Source organism: Staurois parvus, unplaced genomic scaffold (genome assembly GCF_062004578.1).
Source record: "Staurois parvus isolate SC_StPar_1 unplaced genomic scaffold, SC_StPar_1.0 ptg000811l, whole genome shotgun sequence".
In the NCBI taxonomy this organism is placed as follows: Eukaryota; Metazoa; Chordata; class Amphibia; order Anura; family Ranidae; genus Staurois; species Staurois parvus.
Window position 1 is genome coordinate 759,685 of NW_028318607.1, and position 17,061 is coordinate 776,745.

General features: G+C 42.9%; 1 protein-coding gene across 1 annotated transcript in view; it reads right to left on the reverse strand.

Annotated features, from left to right (window-relative positions):
- LOC149444174 (B2 bradykinin receptor-like) overlaps positions 1-16,050 on the reverse strand; it is a 40,360-nt gene extending 24,310 nt beyond the window's left edge. Inside the window, exon 1 of the mRNA XM_089654864.1 lies at positions 15,895-16,050. Within this exon, the coding sequence (XP_089510990.1) occupies positions 15,895-15,933 (39 nt within the window). The 5' untranslated portion in view covers positions 15,934-16,050. The remainder of the gene's footprint in view (positions 1-15,894) is intronic.
- Positions 16,051-17,061: the final 1,011 nt, after the last annotated feature.

Here is a 17,061-nt window from a genome sequence, read left to right on the forward strand (position 1 = left end):
AAGAAAAAGTATGTGAACCCCTTGGGATTACGTGGAGTTTTGCATGAATTGGGCATAAAATGTGCTCTGAACATCATCTAAGTCACAACAATAGAAGAACACAGTCTGCTGAACATAATACTACACAAACATTAGATGTTTCCATGGTTTAATTGCACATAACATGTAAACATTCACAGTGCAGGGAGGAAAAAGTATGTGAGGCCCTAGCTTAATGACTTCTCCCAGAGCTAATTGGAGCCAGGAGTGAGCCAACCTTGACTCCAATCAGTGTGATGATATTGGATGTGTTGCTGACAGCTGTCCTGCCCTTAAAAAACACACACCTGTTTTGGGTTTACTGGTTTCAAGAAGCACTGTCTGATGTGAACCATGCCTCTCAGAAAAGAGCTCTCAGAAGACCTACGATCAAGAATTGTTGACTTGCATGAAGCTGGAAAGGGTTACAAAAGTATCTCCAAAAGCCTTGATGTTCATGTGTCCACGGTAAGACAGACTGTCTACAAATGGAGAAAGTTTAGCACTGTTGCTACTCTCCCTAGGCGTGGTCGTCCTGTAAAAATGACTGCAAGAGCACAGCGCAGAATGCTGCATGAGGTAAAGAAGAATCCCAGAGTGTCAGCTAAAGACCTACAGAAATCTCTGGCACATGCTAACATTTTTGTTGACACATCTACAATAAGGAAAACATTAAACAAGAATGGAGTACATGGGAGGACACCACGGAGGAAGCCATTGCTGTCCAAAAAGAATATTGCAGCACGTTTGAAGTTTGCAAAAGAGCACCTGGATGTTCCACAGCACTACTGGCAAAATATACTGTGGACAGATGAAACCAAGATTGAGTTGTTTGGGAAGAACACACAACACTATGTGTGGAGAAAAAAAGGCACAGCACACCAACATCAAAGCCTCATCCCCACTGTAAAACATGGCGGAGGGAGCATCATGGTTTGGGGCTGCTTTGCTGCCACAGGGCCTGGACGGATTGTTGTCATTGTTGGGAAAATGAATTCCAGAGTTTAGCAAGACATTATGCAGGAAAACGTACAACCATCTGTCCGCCAACTGAAGCTCCGCAGAGGATGGGGGATGCAACAGGACAATGACCCAAAGCATACAAGTAATTCAACAAAACAATGGCTGCAACAGCACAGAATACGCCTTCTGGAGTGGCCCAGTCAGAGTCCTGACCTCAACCCGATTGAAATGCTGTGGCATGACATTAAGAGAGCAATTCACACCAGACATCCCAAGAATATTGCTACACTGAAACAGTTTTGTGAAGAGGAGTGGTCCAAAATGACTCCAGATTGTTGTGCAGGTCTGATCTGCAACTACAGGAAACGTTTGGTTGAGGTTATTGCTGCCAAAGGAGGGTCAAGCAGTTATTAAGTCCAAAGGTTCACATACTTTTTCCTCCCTGCACTGTGAATGTTTACATGTTATGTGCAATTAAACCATGGCAACATCTAATGTTTGTGTAGTATTATGTTCAGCAGACTGTGTTCTTCTATTGTTGTGACTTAGATGACGTTCAGAGCACATTTTATGCCCAATTCATGCAAAACTCCACGTAATCCAAAGGGGTTCACATACTTTTTCTTGCAACTGTATATACCACAAATCATCAAAAAAATATATATCATCAAAAAAATATATTCATTAGTGCTAAAATATATGTGGAAAAAATTCCTTTCTATAATCACCCAAATGAATACAGTATACAATATACCACAAAATGTTCCTCCTCTGTGATGGATTAGAGAATTGTTTTCAAATAAAGTTGCACCATTAGTGCTAAAAAATATGTGGGAAGAAAAATATTTTTCCTTTTCTGTAATGTAGTGTTAATCACCCAGATGGGTACAGCATTCAATATACCACAAGATATTCCTCCTCTTTGGTGGATTAGATAGTAATGTTCAAACAAAGCTGCACCATGGATCTGAGTTAACAGCGTGAGCCTCTCTCTCCTCAGCACAGCCGCTTCATTAGATCATTCTCAGCTAGCTGCTTGACTTTATCCTCCATAGATGGAACATGAAGAGAAGGGAAAAGAAACATAGTGTCTTATCCGGGATTAAAGATATTTTAATGTGCGCTGATTTTACACTCACATTATTAAAGATACAATTGCGCTTTGTATAAAATGTATCCAGACCACGATAGGGTCAGCCTTATAGGTGTGTCTGCCCTCAATGTGCATACTCGCCGTTCCTCTGTGGATGCGTGATGACGTCACCGCCCCTCCCCTATGCGTTACGCTACAGGGACTCGTAGCTTCCTCAGTAGGATGTTACAGCTACAGGTTTTGCCAGTCATTCATACTGTATATGATAAGCTGTGTGACTGAGTCTAATGTCACTTAAGATAATAGGGTATAGTACAAGTAAACAAGCAAGATGTACAGTGAAGGAAAGAAGTATTTGCTCCCCTGCTGATTTTGAATGTTTGCCCGTTCACAAAGAAATGATCAGTCTAAAAATCGAATGTTCAGTGTATTGTAACACTGAGAGACAGAATAGCAACAAAACTTTCAAAAGAAATGCATGGCTAACAAATGATGACTGATTTGCATGTTCATGAGGGAAATAAGTATTTTATCCCCTATCATTCAGAAGGATTTCTGGCTACCAGGTACCTTTCATACAGGTGACAAGCTGAGATTAGAAGCAGTCTCTTAACTTCCCTGGCGGTATGATTATTTCAGATTTTTGGTGCTGAAAGCGGTACCATTATTTTGCATGGAAATTTGGCATTTTATATTGTAGGTCTGTAATTCTTAGGAATAACTCACTGAAATCTGTCCGAACAAGAGTCTAGTAAACATCCTGGGTATGATAAAACTTGAAACACGAAATCATAAATTATAATTTAATAAATAATCATAAAAAATAATAATATAATAAGAATAAATTTAATTCAATAATATAATCAAACCAAAAACACTGAAATTTGAAATATAGCGCCAAGTTCGCACATCGCTGAGCAAAGTCGCAAAATTGTTTTCAGTGTCTGATGAGGAATTTCCCCCACGAATCATTATCACTCAATTCTGCAAGTGGTTCTGATTTACTATCGCTGTTCTCTAGCCGGTCTAAACCCGCTTTTGACCTAAAGGGACGCTTTTTGGACGCCATGGAAGTTTCTCAGTTTCCAGGCAGAACAGTAAAAATGCAGGCAGGGCGCCGGACAAAACACTCGGGATAAAATGTATGTGAAATGGTTTGATACAGTAATGGAATACTATGTGATTGTAGTGTATTTAGTGAATGTCACTTTTTGTCATTTTCAAATTTTCCGCCGTTCCGTCCCGACGCTCACAGGGGACGGAACCCAGATGACAGGCATCCGCCGGATTACATTGCCGGGGACACTGCAGGAGGGACACCGCAGGAGCGCAGGACAAGGTAAGTGATCGATGGATCGCGGAGCAGCGCCGCATGGTATTCCCGAGTGTAGCTCAGGGGTTACCGCTTGTGGTACTGAAACTTTACCCCGAGCTACACTCAGGAATACCGCCAGGGAGGTTAAAGTGAGTGCTGCTAATCTCATTTTGTTACCTGTATAAAAGACACCTGTCCACAGGAGCAATCAAACAATCAGATTCCAAACTCTCCACCATGTCAAAGACCAAAGAGCTGTCCAAGGATGTCAGGGACAAGATTGTAGACCTACACAAGGCTGGATTGGGCTACAAAACTTTCGCCAAGCAGCTTGGTGAGAAGGTGACAACAGTTGGTACAATCATTCGCAAAAGAAAGAAACACAAAACAAGTGTCAGTCTCCCTAGGTCTGGTGCACCATGCAAGATCTCACCTGGTGGAGTGTCAATGTTTATGAGAACAGTGAGGAATCATCCCAGAACTACACGTGAGGATCTTGTCAATGATCTCCAGACAGCTGGGACCACAGTCACCAAGAAAACAATTGGTAACACACTACGCCGACAAGGATTGAAATCCTGCAGTGCCCGCAAGGTCCTCTCCTCAAGAAAGCACATGTCCAGGCCCCTCTGAAGTTTGCCACTGAACATCTGAATGATGCAGAGGAGGACTGGGTGAAAGTGTTGTGGTCAGATGAGACCAAAATCCAGCTCTTTGGCATCAACTCAACTCGCCGTGTTTGGAGGAGGAGGAATGCTGCCTCTGACCCCACTAATACCAATGAAGGGGCACTATTCCTCCACTAATAACAATGATAGGGCACTATTCCCCCCACTAATAATAATGATGGGGCACTATTCCTCCCACTGACACCAATGATGGGGCACTATTCCTCCCACTGGCACCAATGATGGGGCACTATTCATCCCACTGACACCAATGATGGGGCACTATTCCTCCCACTGACACCAATGATGGGGCACTACTCCTTCTGCTGACCACCAACCCTTCAGCCATGTCTATTCTCACTGATGCTGGGCATGGGACATTTTCTACCTCCACTGGTAACAATCTGGCCCACCTAAAGTCTGAAGGACTGTTAACTGTCCCTTTGTTTGAAGGGTTTGGTGACCCCTGATTTAGACTGATCTATAGATCTTTACAAATAATCTTTAGCCCCACATCTGTATATCTCTTATGGATCAGAGCAATTGTACATTTCCTCTATGGGCTTCTGCAGAAGTCTAGTCATTATTCGTGATGCCGAAGTAATACATACCACATACCATTTTTTGGGGAACAAATTCCTTTTTTGAGATATTGTCTTCCAGGACAAAATAAAAAAAAAGAAAGATACAGGATGCCAAGTTTTACCAATGCTAGTTAGAAAAAAAACGAGTGCTACTGTACATTAAATTATGCTAAAATTAAATTAAATTACAAAATGTATTTTTTTTGGTTTGTCTTTTTTATTTATAATAGGAAACCTCTGTTTTTGGCATAAATCAGGGCAAATTTGTTTTTTTTTTTGCAAGCAAAATGAACATTATTTTTTAAATAAACCTTTAAAAAAATACAGTTCAGCAAAAATGAGCAATAATAGAACAAAAACGGAAAACGTTTAGGCATGGAAAGTAAAAAAAAACAAAAAACCCCACAATAGAAAAAAAGAAATAAAGGACGGGGTGGAAGAAATGAATTAGTAGTGATAATAGGGTTATCTCTAATAAAAGTTATGGCAGCCATACATGGGTTCAGCAGGAACCGGACAATTTATGTATGGGTATATTGTACCGAACCCATTGGTCGAATGAAAAAAATTATTTACACATGGCCAGTCTTTTGTTTGATTTTTTTTCCAAGGTTGCTGGAGCCCACATTATGTGCATATCAAAAGACAAGCTGTTTATTAGGATCAATGTGCTGGGTTTATGTTAATAAACATCCTCTCATTGGGAGCCAACAGTCAAGATTTCGCTAGGCTGGTGGCTGTCAATTTCAACTAATATTGACAGTTGGGGTCCCCATTGATGAACCAGTCAGAGTGGTTCCCAATCAAGTGAACATCTTTTTTCCTGGATATCTTGGAATCACTGATAAAGAACTTCACGTGTTACTAAACCCAGGAACCAGCATTCACTCTATCTGGTATTCCACAGTACACAGGAAATGGAAATGCAATTATGTTAGTAAATATAAACTGCTAAATACCTTTTCTCATCAGCAGTATATAGCAGTCTTGTGACTTCTATCAGTGTCCAGCAGAGCACTGGTAAAGCTTGTAGGAGGAGTTTTCATTCTCCTCTGACTGTCCTATCAGGCTGCATAACCCCTGACCCTCTGCCTGGAAAGTACTGATTGGCCCTGTGCTAATCACAAAGAAAAAAAAACTCTCTAGCCATACATACTAAACTGAGCATGTGCAGAGTGACTCCTAGAGCTCTGTACTATCAGCAGATTAATTGGGGACAGTAGGAGAAGAGGAGGATCAGAGAAGGCCTTTTTACACAATGCAAAAGATTAACCCCTTAGGTCCCACAGTGAGTATAACAAGCATGCTTTACTGCATATACAGACTGATTGTACTGTTGCGGGTTTAGTAACATTTTAGGCAAAATAGATGTTAACTATATTGTCACAATGTATTTATGAATGACACCTGCAATCACTATTTTCATACTTTGTTCAGTCATGCAGAGACATAGAGAGGATTTAATCAGGATTGGTGGGAGAGGATGCCATGAGTGTACGAGGTTATGCCCGACATTTTGATGACTTTTTTTGGATACTGCTTATGTACCTTTGGTTTATAACTGGCAGATCAATTGTATTTGTGTATTAATTCTTAACATTATCTTTGTAAGCTGATCAGGGGCGGACTGACAACTCATGGGGCCCCCGGGCAATAGGGGATCATGGGGCCCCTGTGTCCTTGCCCAAACTCAAAAAAGCCTATGAAAAAGGTACCAGGGGCATCTCATGGGGCCCCCTACTGACCCCGGGCCCTCAGGCAGTGCCCGAGTTTCCAAATGGTCAGTCCGCTGATGCAGGGCAAGGGGGGTGTTGTTTGTCTGCACGCTTTGTGATCAAAGGTGTCCTTCTTTCTAGTATAATGGCTTATATTTAGACATTTATATAAAAAAAATTTTTTTTTAAAGCTTGTTAAAGTGTTACTAAACCCACAACAGTGAAATCAGTCTGTATATGCAGTAAAGCATGCTTGTTATACTCACTGTGGAACCTACGAGGTTAATCCTCTGCATTGTGTAAAAAGGCTGTTTGATCCTGTCTTCTCTGATCATCCCCTTCTTCTACTGTCCCCAATTCATCTGCTGATAGTATCCTGATAAGACATATCGTGTGGAGTCACTCTGCACATGCTCAGTTTGGTGTGTATTGCTAGAGAGTTGTTTTTGTTTTTTTTTACTTAGGAAAGTGCATGTGATCAGCACAGGGGCCAATCATCAGACAGAGGGTCAGGGGTCCTGCATCCTCCTAGAGAAAAATGAAAACTCCTTCTTAACCAGTGCTCTGCTGAACACTGATAGAAGTCACAAGACTGCTATATACTGCTGATGAAAAAAGGTATTTAGCAGTTTATATTTACTACAAAAAAATGCATTTCCATGTTCTGTGTACTGTGGGAGACCAGATAGAGAGAATGCAGGGTCCTGGGAGACCAGATATAGTGAATGCAGGGTTTGGGGAGACCGGATATAGTGAATGCAGGATCTGGGGAGACCGGATATAGTGAATGCAGGGTCCGGGGAGACCAGATATAGTGAATGCAGGGTCCGGGGAGAACGGATATAGTGAATGCAGGGTCTGGGGAGACCGGATACAGTGAGTGCAGGGTCCTGGGAGACCATATATAGTGAATGCAGGGTCCTGGGAGACCAGATATAGTGAATGCAGGGTCCGGGGAGACCAGATACAGTGAATGCGGGGTCCGGGGAGACCATATATAGTGAATGCAGGGTCCTGGGAGACCAGATATTGTGAATGCACGGTCCTGGGAGAGCAAATATAGTGAATACAGGGTACGGGGAGACCAGATATAGTGAATGCAGGGTCCTGGGAGACCAGATATAATGAATGCGGGGTCAGGGGAGACTGGATATAGTGAATGCAGGGCCTGGGGAGACCATATTATAGTGAATGCAGGGTCCGGGGAGACCAGATATAGTGAATGCGGGGTCCAGGGAGACCAGATATAGTGAATGCAGGGTCCGGAGAGACCAGATATAGTGAGTGCAGGGCCCGGGGAGACCAGATATAGTGAATGCAGGGTCCGGGGAGACAAGATATAGTGAATGCAGGGTCCGGGGAGAGCGGATATAGTGAATGCAGGGTCCGGGGAGACCAGATATAGTGAATGCAGGGTCCGGGGAGACCAGATATAGTGAATGCAGGGTCCGATGAGACTAGATATAGTGAATGCAGGGTCCGGGGAGACCGGATATAGTGAATGCAGGGTCCGGGGAGACCAGATATAGTGAATGCAGGGTCCGGGGAGACCGGATATAGTGAATGCAGGGTCCGATGAGACTAGATATAGTGAATGCAGGGTCCGGGGAGACCGGATATAGTGAATGCAGGGTCCGGGGAGACCGGATATAGTGAATGCAGGGTCCGGGGAGACCAGATATAGTGAATGCAGGGTCCGATGAGACTAGATATAGTGAATGCGGGGTCCGGGGAGACCAGATATAGTGAATGCGGGGTCCGGGGAGACCAGATATAGTGAATGCAGGGTCCGATGAGACTAGATATAGTGAATGCAGGGTCCGATGAGACTAGATATAGTGAATGCAGGGTCCGGGGAGACCGGATATAGTGAATGCAGGGTCCGATGAGACTAGATATAGTGAATGCAGGGTCCGGGGTTTAGCAACACTTTAAGAATTATATAGCTTTAACATGTGTCTTTTTATGCATTTTTAAGCTTTTCTGATAGCAGCCAAAGTAAAAGGGCTGCAAAAATCACAGATAACTGAAGAAACACATGTGTGTAATTTCTGGGCTTTTTTTTAACATTCCAATTGAATTGCATTATCAGCTCCGGTCCAGACAGAACCTCAGAAAACTTTGTTTACATCATTATAATTATGCTGTGAAGTAATGCCAGTTTGTACAAACCCTAAGAAAGGTGGGAGTTATGCTATTTTATATAAATATTTATATTTTATGCCACTTCCAGGAAAACTGGGATAATGTTTGTTGTGAGCGCAAAGGTGTCTTTATACAATTTAAAGCTGACATTCACCTGAATTGTCCAATTAAACTAAAGACACATTATGAAACATTTTAAAATGGCAATTAAACTAAAAAAACGTTGGACTCCGGGCTTCTGTTTCCTTTAGTATGTTTGTGATCTTAACTCGTCGCTCTGACCCCAGTGGCAATTTTCTGCCATGGTTGAGGATTCTCTTTCCTATACATCCTGGAATTGTTGCAGCTCCACCATAATGATGAGCAAGGAAGATTCCGCTCCTGCACACTCAGTGCTCTACCCTGGCACATGTGACATGAAGGTGTTACTAAACCCCCAACAGTACAATCAGTCTGTATATGCAGTAAAGCATGCTTGTTATACTCACTCTGAACCTTAAGGGGTTAATCCTCTGAATTGTGTAAAAAGGCTGTTTGATCCTGTCTTCTCTGATCCTCCCCTTCTTCCAGTGTCCCCCTCTTATCTCCTGATAAGACATATCGCTCATGCTCAGTTTGGTGTGTTATAGTGAATGCAGGGTCCGGGGAGACCACACATAGTGAATACAGGGTCCGGGGAGACCAAACATAGTGAATGCAGGGTCCTGGGAGACCAGATATAGTGAATGCAGGGTCCGGGGAGACCGGATATAGTGAATACAGGGTCCGGGGAGGCCGGATATAGTGAATGCGTGGTCCGGGGAGACCAGATATAGTGAATGCAGGGTCCGGGGAGACCAGATATAGTGAATGCAGGGTCCGGGGAGACCGGATATAGTGAATGCAGGGTCCGGGGAGACCGGATATAGTGAATGCAGGGTCTGGGGAGACCGGATATAATGAATGCAGGTTCCGGGGAGACCGGATATAGTGAATGCAGGGTCCGGGGAGACCGGATATAGTGAATGCAGGGTCCGGGGAGACCAGATATAGTGAATACAGGGTCCGGGGACACCAGATATAGTGAATTCAGGGTCCAGGGAGACCAGATATAGTGAATGCAGGGTCTGGGGAGACCAAATATAGTGAATGCAGGGCCCGTGGAGACCAGATATAGTGAATGCAGGGTCCGGGGACACCAGATACAGTGAATGCAGGGTCCTGGGAGACCAAATATAGTGAATGCAGGGTCCGGGGAGACCGGATATGTGAATGCAGGGTCCGGGGAGACCGGATATAGTGAATTCAGGGTCCAGGGAGACCAGATATAGTGAATGCAGGGTCTGGGGAGACCAAATATAGTGAATGCAGGGCCCGGGGAGACCAGATATAGTGAATGCAGGGTCCGGGGAGATCAGATATAGTGAATGCAGGGTCCTGGGAGACCAGATATAGTGAATGCAGGGTCCGGGGACACCAGATACAGTGAATGCAGGGTCTGGGGAGACCAAATATAGTGAATGCAGGGTCTGGGGAGACAGGATATAGTGAATGCGGGGTCCGGGGAGACCGGATATAGTGAATGCAGGGTCTGGGGAGACAGGATATAGTGAATGCGGGGTCTGGGGTTTAGTGACACTTTAACTTCATCTGCTGGGAAAGAAGTGCCTTTTCCAAGAGAGATTTTGTGAGATATCTCAAGATCTCATGAGATCTCGCAGTTTACTCCCAAGATCTCCCAGGAAGGTACAGTTGACGCCAGGGGCGGACTGACCATTCGAACACTCGGGCACTGCCCGAGGGCCCGGGGTCAGTAAGGTCCCCATGAAATGCCCCTGGTACTTTTTATAGGCTTTTTTGGGTGTGCTTTGAGTGTGGGCAAGGACACAGGGGCCCATGATCCCATATTGCCCGGGGGGGCCCCATGAGTTGTCAGTCCGCCCCTGGTTGACGTAGTCTTCCCACTGGGCAGCTTTGAGTTCCTGGCTACGTCACCAGTACCTACTGAATAGCAGGAAGTGGGGAAAAAATGTAAATTGACATTTAATGCCTTAATTTTAAATATCACTTAAATAGGTTTAAGGTTTTTTCAAGCTTTTTTGTATTTGGGGGGGGGAAGGGTCAGCTTAATCACCTTAGAATATTTACTGTTACACCTTTAACAATCACTATATCACAGCATGCATCTACATCAAAGAAAAAAACAGTGACTACATGTTCTTTATTCACTAGCAGGCGTATTTTTTCAAAAAATAAAAACACATAGGCAAGTATTTATTAAAAAAAAAAAAAAAGTTGCATTTTGTCTATTAAAACTACTGGTGGTACATTTGTTCAGTGTGAATGGGGCAAATATTAATGTTCTCAGGCTATTTTCTCTACAGGTCAAATTCAACTCATTCATAAAAGAGTGGTTTGGGAAAATACTGCATTATGACTACTAGAAGATACTGAGGATCAGTATTTATTTCCTATTATCCTCAGCTCCATCTAGCGGTGGTATTTCCCCAATCCATTCCATTTCTTATACTGATATTCTGCCTGTGTGGGAAATAGAAGGAGAAATTTGATTTTGCCCCCTTTGCATAGGTCTACCGGCAGTTTCCCTGGACGAACAGCTATGCAATTTTTCTTTTTACAAATGCTTCAAATAGTAAAACAAACATAATAAAACATACTAAAAACATTTTCCCAAAACTAAACAATCTTTTTCTCATTCCTTCATTCATCTATCCCTTTATATTGGACCGTTCATATGGGATAAACAGGTTTGTGCTGCAGGCAGAGTCTGCTCACTGAAACCAAGCATACTTAGCATCAGGGGCGGACTGGCCATTTGGAAACTCGAGCGCTGCCCGAGGGCCCGGGGTCAGTAGGGGGCCCCATGAGATGCCCCTGGTACCTTTTTCATAGGCTTTTTTGAATTTGGGCAAGGACACAGGGGCCCCATGATCCCCTATTGCCTGGGGGGCCCATGAGTTGTCAGTCCACCCCTGCTTAGCATCATGCTCATGGGACATTTTTACAGCGGCTGTTTTTAGCTTTTGACATTTTTACCTACAGGCAGTAAACCCCCCAGCATGTTATCCTATGTGACTACTGCAACTCCCTCCTCACTGGCCTGCCTCGCCGCTGGCTATCCCTGCTTCAGTCGATCCTGAATACGGCTGCCAGACTCATTCACCTTTCCAACCGCTCTGTATCCGCCACCCCCCTCTGCCAATCCCTCCACTGGCTTCCGATTGCACAACGGATCAAATTCAAAATCCTAACACTGACGTACAAAGCCGTCCACCATACTGCCCCGAACTACATCACCGACCTAATATCCAAGTACCACCCAACACGCACTCTCCGCTCCTCACAAGACCTCCTTCTCTCTAGTTCCCTGGTCTCCTCCTCCCATGCCCGCCTCCAGGACTTCTCCAGGTTGTCACCCATCCTCTGGAACTCCCTGCCCCAACCCATCAGATTATCACCTACTCTCCTCTCCTTTAGGCGCACCCTGAAATCCCATCTCTACAGGGAAGCCTACCCCACCCCCTGCTAACTTGCCAACCTCCTCCACTCTTCCTACCACTCCATCCCCCACAGCTATCTCCTCCTGTGCCACCATCCCCTCCCTCCTAGATTGTAAGCTCAAAAGAGCAGGGCCCTCGATCCCCTCATGTTTTGCATTGTATTGTTATTGTTCTGTCACATGTTCTGTCCCCCTTTGTAATGTACAGCGCTGAGCGAACTATTGGCGCTTTATAAATACTGTATAATAATAATAATAATGTGTCCATGCACACATAGACTGTAATCAACGTTTTTTGGCAGGGACGTTGGGTTTTTAGAGGAGTTTTTTTAGCTGTAAAAATGCTCCAAATGGTGAAAAACGTGGTAAAACGCCACAAACTGGCATTTTTGGACTTTTTTATCCCCCCAAATTTTTTTTTTGTAAAAAAAACGCTAAAAAACTCAAATGCTGAATAACACAGCAAAACGCTGCTAATCGTGGCAAAACGCCGATAAACGCTAATGCAAAAACGCTAAAAAAAGCTGAAAAACTCACTTTTTAATGTGACTTTACACAGCTAATGTTACCAGCATTATCACAACCTTCCGTGTGCCTGAGGACTTAGTGGAAGGAGGGTGAGCGTACTCCATGTGTAGTACAAATGGTCCCCAACAGGGGATTGTGGTAAAGCTCTGTCAACACCAACCTCTCATGGAAATTGGATGCTTCAAGATAGATTCTCAGCTCTATCAATTCAACTTTAGCCTTAAATAATAAATTGACCCGGACTTATAAGTAATATTACTAAGGTAGCTACCTTGTTTTATTTATTTATTACACTTATATAGTGCCATCAATTTACGCAGCGCTTTACATATATATAGTACATTTACATCAGTCCCTAACCCTCAAGGGGTGTACAATCTAAGGTCCCTAACCCTCAAGGGGTGTACAATCTAAGGTCCCTAACTCACATTCATACATACACATACTAGGGACAATTTAGACAGGATCCAATTACCCTACCAGCATGTCTTTGGAGTGTGGGAGGAAACCGGAATACCCAGAGGAAACCCATGCAGGCATAGGGAGAACATTCAAACTCCAGGCAAATAGTGCCGTGGTTGGGTTTTGAACCAACGACCCGAGTACTGCCAGGTGCTTTTAACCTTTTTAAAAAATATTTCACCAGTAGTGAAACATACCATGTAGATTGTAAGCTCCAAGGATCAGGGCCCTCCTATCCCTCTTGTATTGAACTGTATTGTTGCTGTATTGCCTCCCATTATATTGTAAAGCGCTGAGCAAACTGTTGGCGCCATATAAATCCTGTATAATATTAATAGTAATGTAATCCCTGTTTTGTTTGGAGGTATACTCTGATGTAGCTATTGTTAAAGGTGTTACACAGTATATTGTACGGTGAGGAATAGTGATGAGCATGGGTTCAGTCCAATCCCAAGCATATCGGAACCAAGAAGCTGGCTGTCATTGCTGGACCAATGAGCTGCAGGCAGAAGATTTCCTGTCCTACAGCCAATTTACACAAAGGGATGGGAGTGCTTGTGACATCATTGACCTAATATGACCATGTGTCCCCAACACTTTGTATACATGCAGCCACGGTCGGGGGGAATCTACCACCCACAGCTCATTGACTCAGTAATGGCAACCAACTCCTGGGTAGAGACTGACCCAAGCTGCACCCTAGTGAGGAACGGTATTTTCAACAGTGAAGGTGATATGTCAAATTTAAAGGTGACAGGGCATATGTAAAGATGATAGGGCATACATAAAGGTGATAGGGCATACGTAAAGGTGATAGGGCATGCGTAAAGGTGATAGGGCATGCGTAAAGATGATAGGGCATACATAAAGGTGATAGGGCATACGTAAAGGTGATAGGGCATACGTAAAGATGACAGGGCATACGTAAAGGTGATAGGGTATGCGTAAAGGTGATAGGGCATGCGTAAAGATGATAGGGCATGCTAAAGATGATAGGGCATATGTAATGGTGACAGGGCATACGTAAAGATGACAGGGCATACGTAAAGGTGATAGGGCATGCGCAAGGTGATAGGGAATACGTAAATTTGATAGGGCATGTATAAGGTTATAGGGCATACATAAAGATGATAGGGCATACGTAAAGGTGACAGGGCATGCGTAAAGGAGATAAGGCATAAATAAAGGTGATAGGGCATACATAAGGTGATAGGACATATGTAAAGGTGATAGGGCATACGTAAAGATGAATGGTGCTTGCGTAAGGTGATAGGACATGCACAAAGGTGATAGGGCATACGTAAAGATGATAGGGCATGCATAAGGTTATGGGGCATACATAAAGGTGATAGGGCATACGTAAAGATGATAGGACATACGTAAAGGTGATAGGGCATACGTAAAGGTGATAGGGCATACGTAAAGGTGATAGGGCATACGTAAAGATGATAGGGCATACATAAAGGTGATAGGGCATACGTAAAGATGATAGGGCATACATAAAGGTGATAGGGCATACGTAAAGATGATAGGGCATACATAAAGGTGATAGGGCATACGTAAAGATGATAGGGCATACATAAAGATGATAGGGCATACGTAAAGATGATAGGGCATACATAAAGGTGATAGGGCATACGTAAAGATGATAGGGCATACATAAAGGTGATAGGGCATACGTAAAGGTGATAGGGCATACGTAAAGATGATAGGGCATACATAAAGGTGATAGGGCATACGTAAAGATGATAGGGCATACATAAAGGTGATAGGGCATACGTAAAGATGATAGGGCATACATAAAGGTGATAGGGCATACGTAAAGATGATAGGGCATACATAAAGGTGATAGGGCATACGTAAAGGTGATAGGGCATACGTAAAGATGATAGGGCATACGTAAAGGTGATAGGGCATACGTAAAGATGATAGGGCATACGTAAAGATGATAGGGCATACATAAAGGTGATAGGGCATACATAAAGATGATAGGGCATACATAAAGGTGATAGGGCATACGTAAAGATGATAGGGCATACGTAAAGATGACAGGGCATACGTAAAGATGATAGGGCATGAGTAAGGTGATAGGGCATACGTAAAGATAACAGGACATATGTAAAGGTGATAGGGCATACGTAAAGGTAATAGGGCATATGTAAAGATGATAGGGCATGCGTAAGGTGACAGGGCATATGTAAAGATGACAGGGCATACGTAAAGATGATAGGGCATGAATAAAGGTGATAGGGCATACGTAAAGGTGATAGGGCATACGTAAAGGTGATTAGGACATAAGGATCACTCTTGAGCCTGCAGTAATGCATTGTTACTTTGGGGCAGGCAGTATGCACATGTCCTGGATTGGGCTTTAAAAGGCTTGTAGTGGTCCACAGGAGAAGGTGTCTTCTATATAGATGAAATGAGGCACATTATATATACCAGGCTGACTTTTCTAAGGCATTGAGCAACATACAACCCTTAACCTATTACAGTAGAGCAGAATTCCCTTTCGAGTGCCCCGACTTCAGTAAAATAAAACGTGTTTGGTTCCAATATGCTTCTACAACGAACACACCATCGTAGCCTCAGGCAACAAGCCTGCTGGTAATAAATCCAGCGAATTTAAATACAGAGATAAAAAAACACCCAAACTTCATAAGCGTATAAGAGAAGTCCAAAAACAATTTTAAGGTTTTGAAAGCTTCTCCTGACATCACGGCCAAGAACACTTAGAAGGGAATCTCTCCCACTTATAATCTGAACATAATTAAACACATCTGTTATCCAGCTGCTGTGATGTTGCATTTAAGTTATTTTTTTTGTTTGTACCTATCACATTATTTCCTCTCATTACAGAAATATGACTATTGCTATTATTAGGAGAAAATGTGTATACAGTACCTTATAAACATGGAAATCCCCAGTGGTTATTCCAGACATGATTAATTCCTGTGTGGAGCAAGTGTGGAGATGAGGAAACCTTGAAGAGTATTGTGTGTGTGCGTCTGGTATCACATCCCTGGCTGAACTGAAGAGGGCGGCTCTTTCAATGCTGGATTTTCAGTGAAACACTGGCTCTGTGCAAGTTAAAGTTACATCAACTGGGCTGGCACTCACTGATTTTTTTTTTTTAAAGAATATATTATGAATAAAAATATAAGTAATTAAAGAGAAAGAATAATGGGTTTTGATCATTTTTAAAGTTTTAAGGCTGATGTGATTTATAATTTTTTTTTCATATACATTTTTTTTTAACAAAAAAATTCAGGTGTATCTAAAACCAATTTTTTTTCCGTCTTAATAGAGTAAGGAGTTAATAGAATAGGGGTTCTTAATCTTTCTTTTTATATTACACCCCTCCCCAAATTTATTGCTCATTATGTCCCTTTACCCCCTTCCTGTCGAAATCATCAATCCTCATCATTCTTAAAAGGTGTCATTAGCTTGCTTTTTCTTTACACACGGATAGCCAACAAGGAAATAGAAAATCCTAAGGATTTAATTGAATTTATTACAAAATTACAAAAGTTAGTTACGACTAGCTGCTATTATTTTTTTGTGCAGTCAAAACATGGAATTGAGATACAATTACGGACCATTTTACTTATATGTCTCCGTTGCTGTTCAGCAACTGCTGTTAAAATCATTGGAAAGTCATTAAAAAAAATATATATATATGATATAGTGTATTTACCTTTACAGAGTGGACCTGATCTTCTTTTTAGCCACCCCCCCCCCCCCCCCTCCAGTGCTCCTGGCTTCTCCTCTTCTTGGTATGCCACCATTAGGAAGACCTGCCGGCTAGATCCTGAGCTGCGCTGCCTGTGTCTACTGACACAGACATTTAGCCAAGTTCTTGCTAAACCAGCCGAATTTATATCCATGAGTACCCGGCTTTAGACAGTTGTCACTAGAACAGGTGTCTCTATCAGACGTTTTGCCCTCTGTTGCTGTTTCAGTACCCAACAGTAAAGATTCTGTGTTATCCATCCCATCCAAAAGAAATAAGTTAAACAAGCATGAAGCAAAACAAATATTTAAAATATATAACAAAAAATACATATTCAA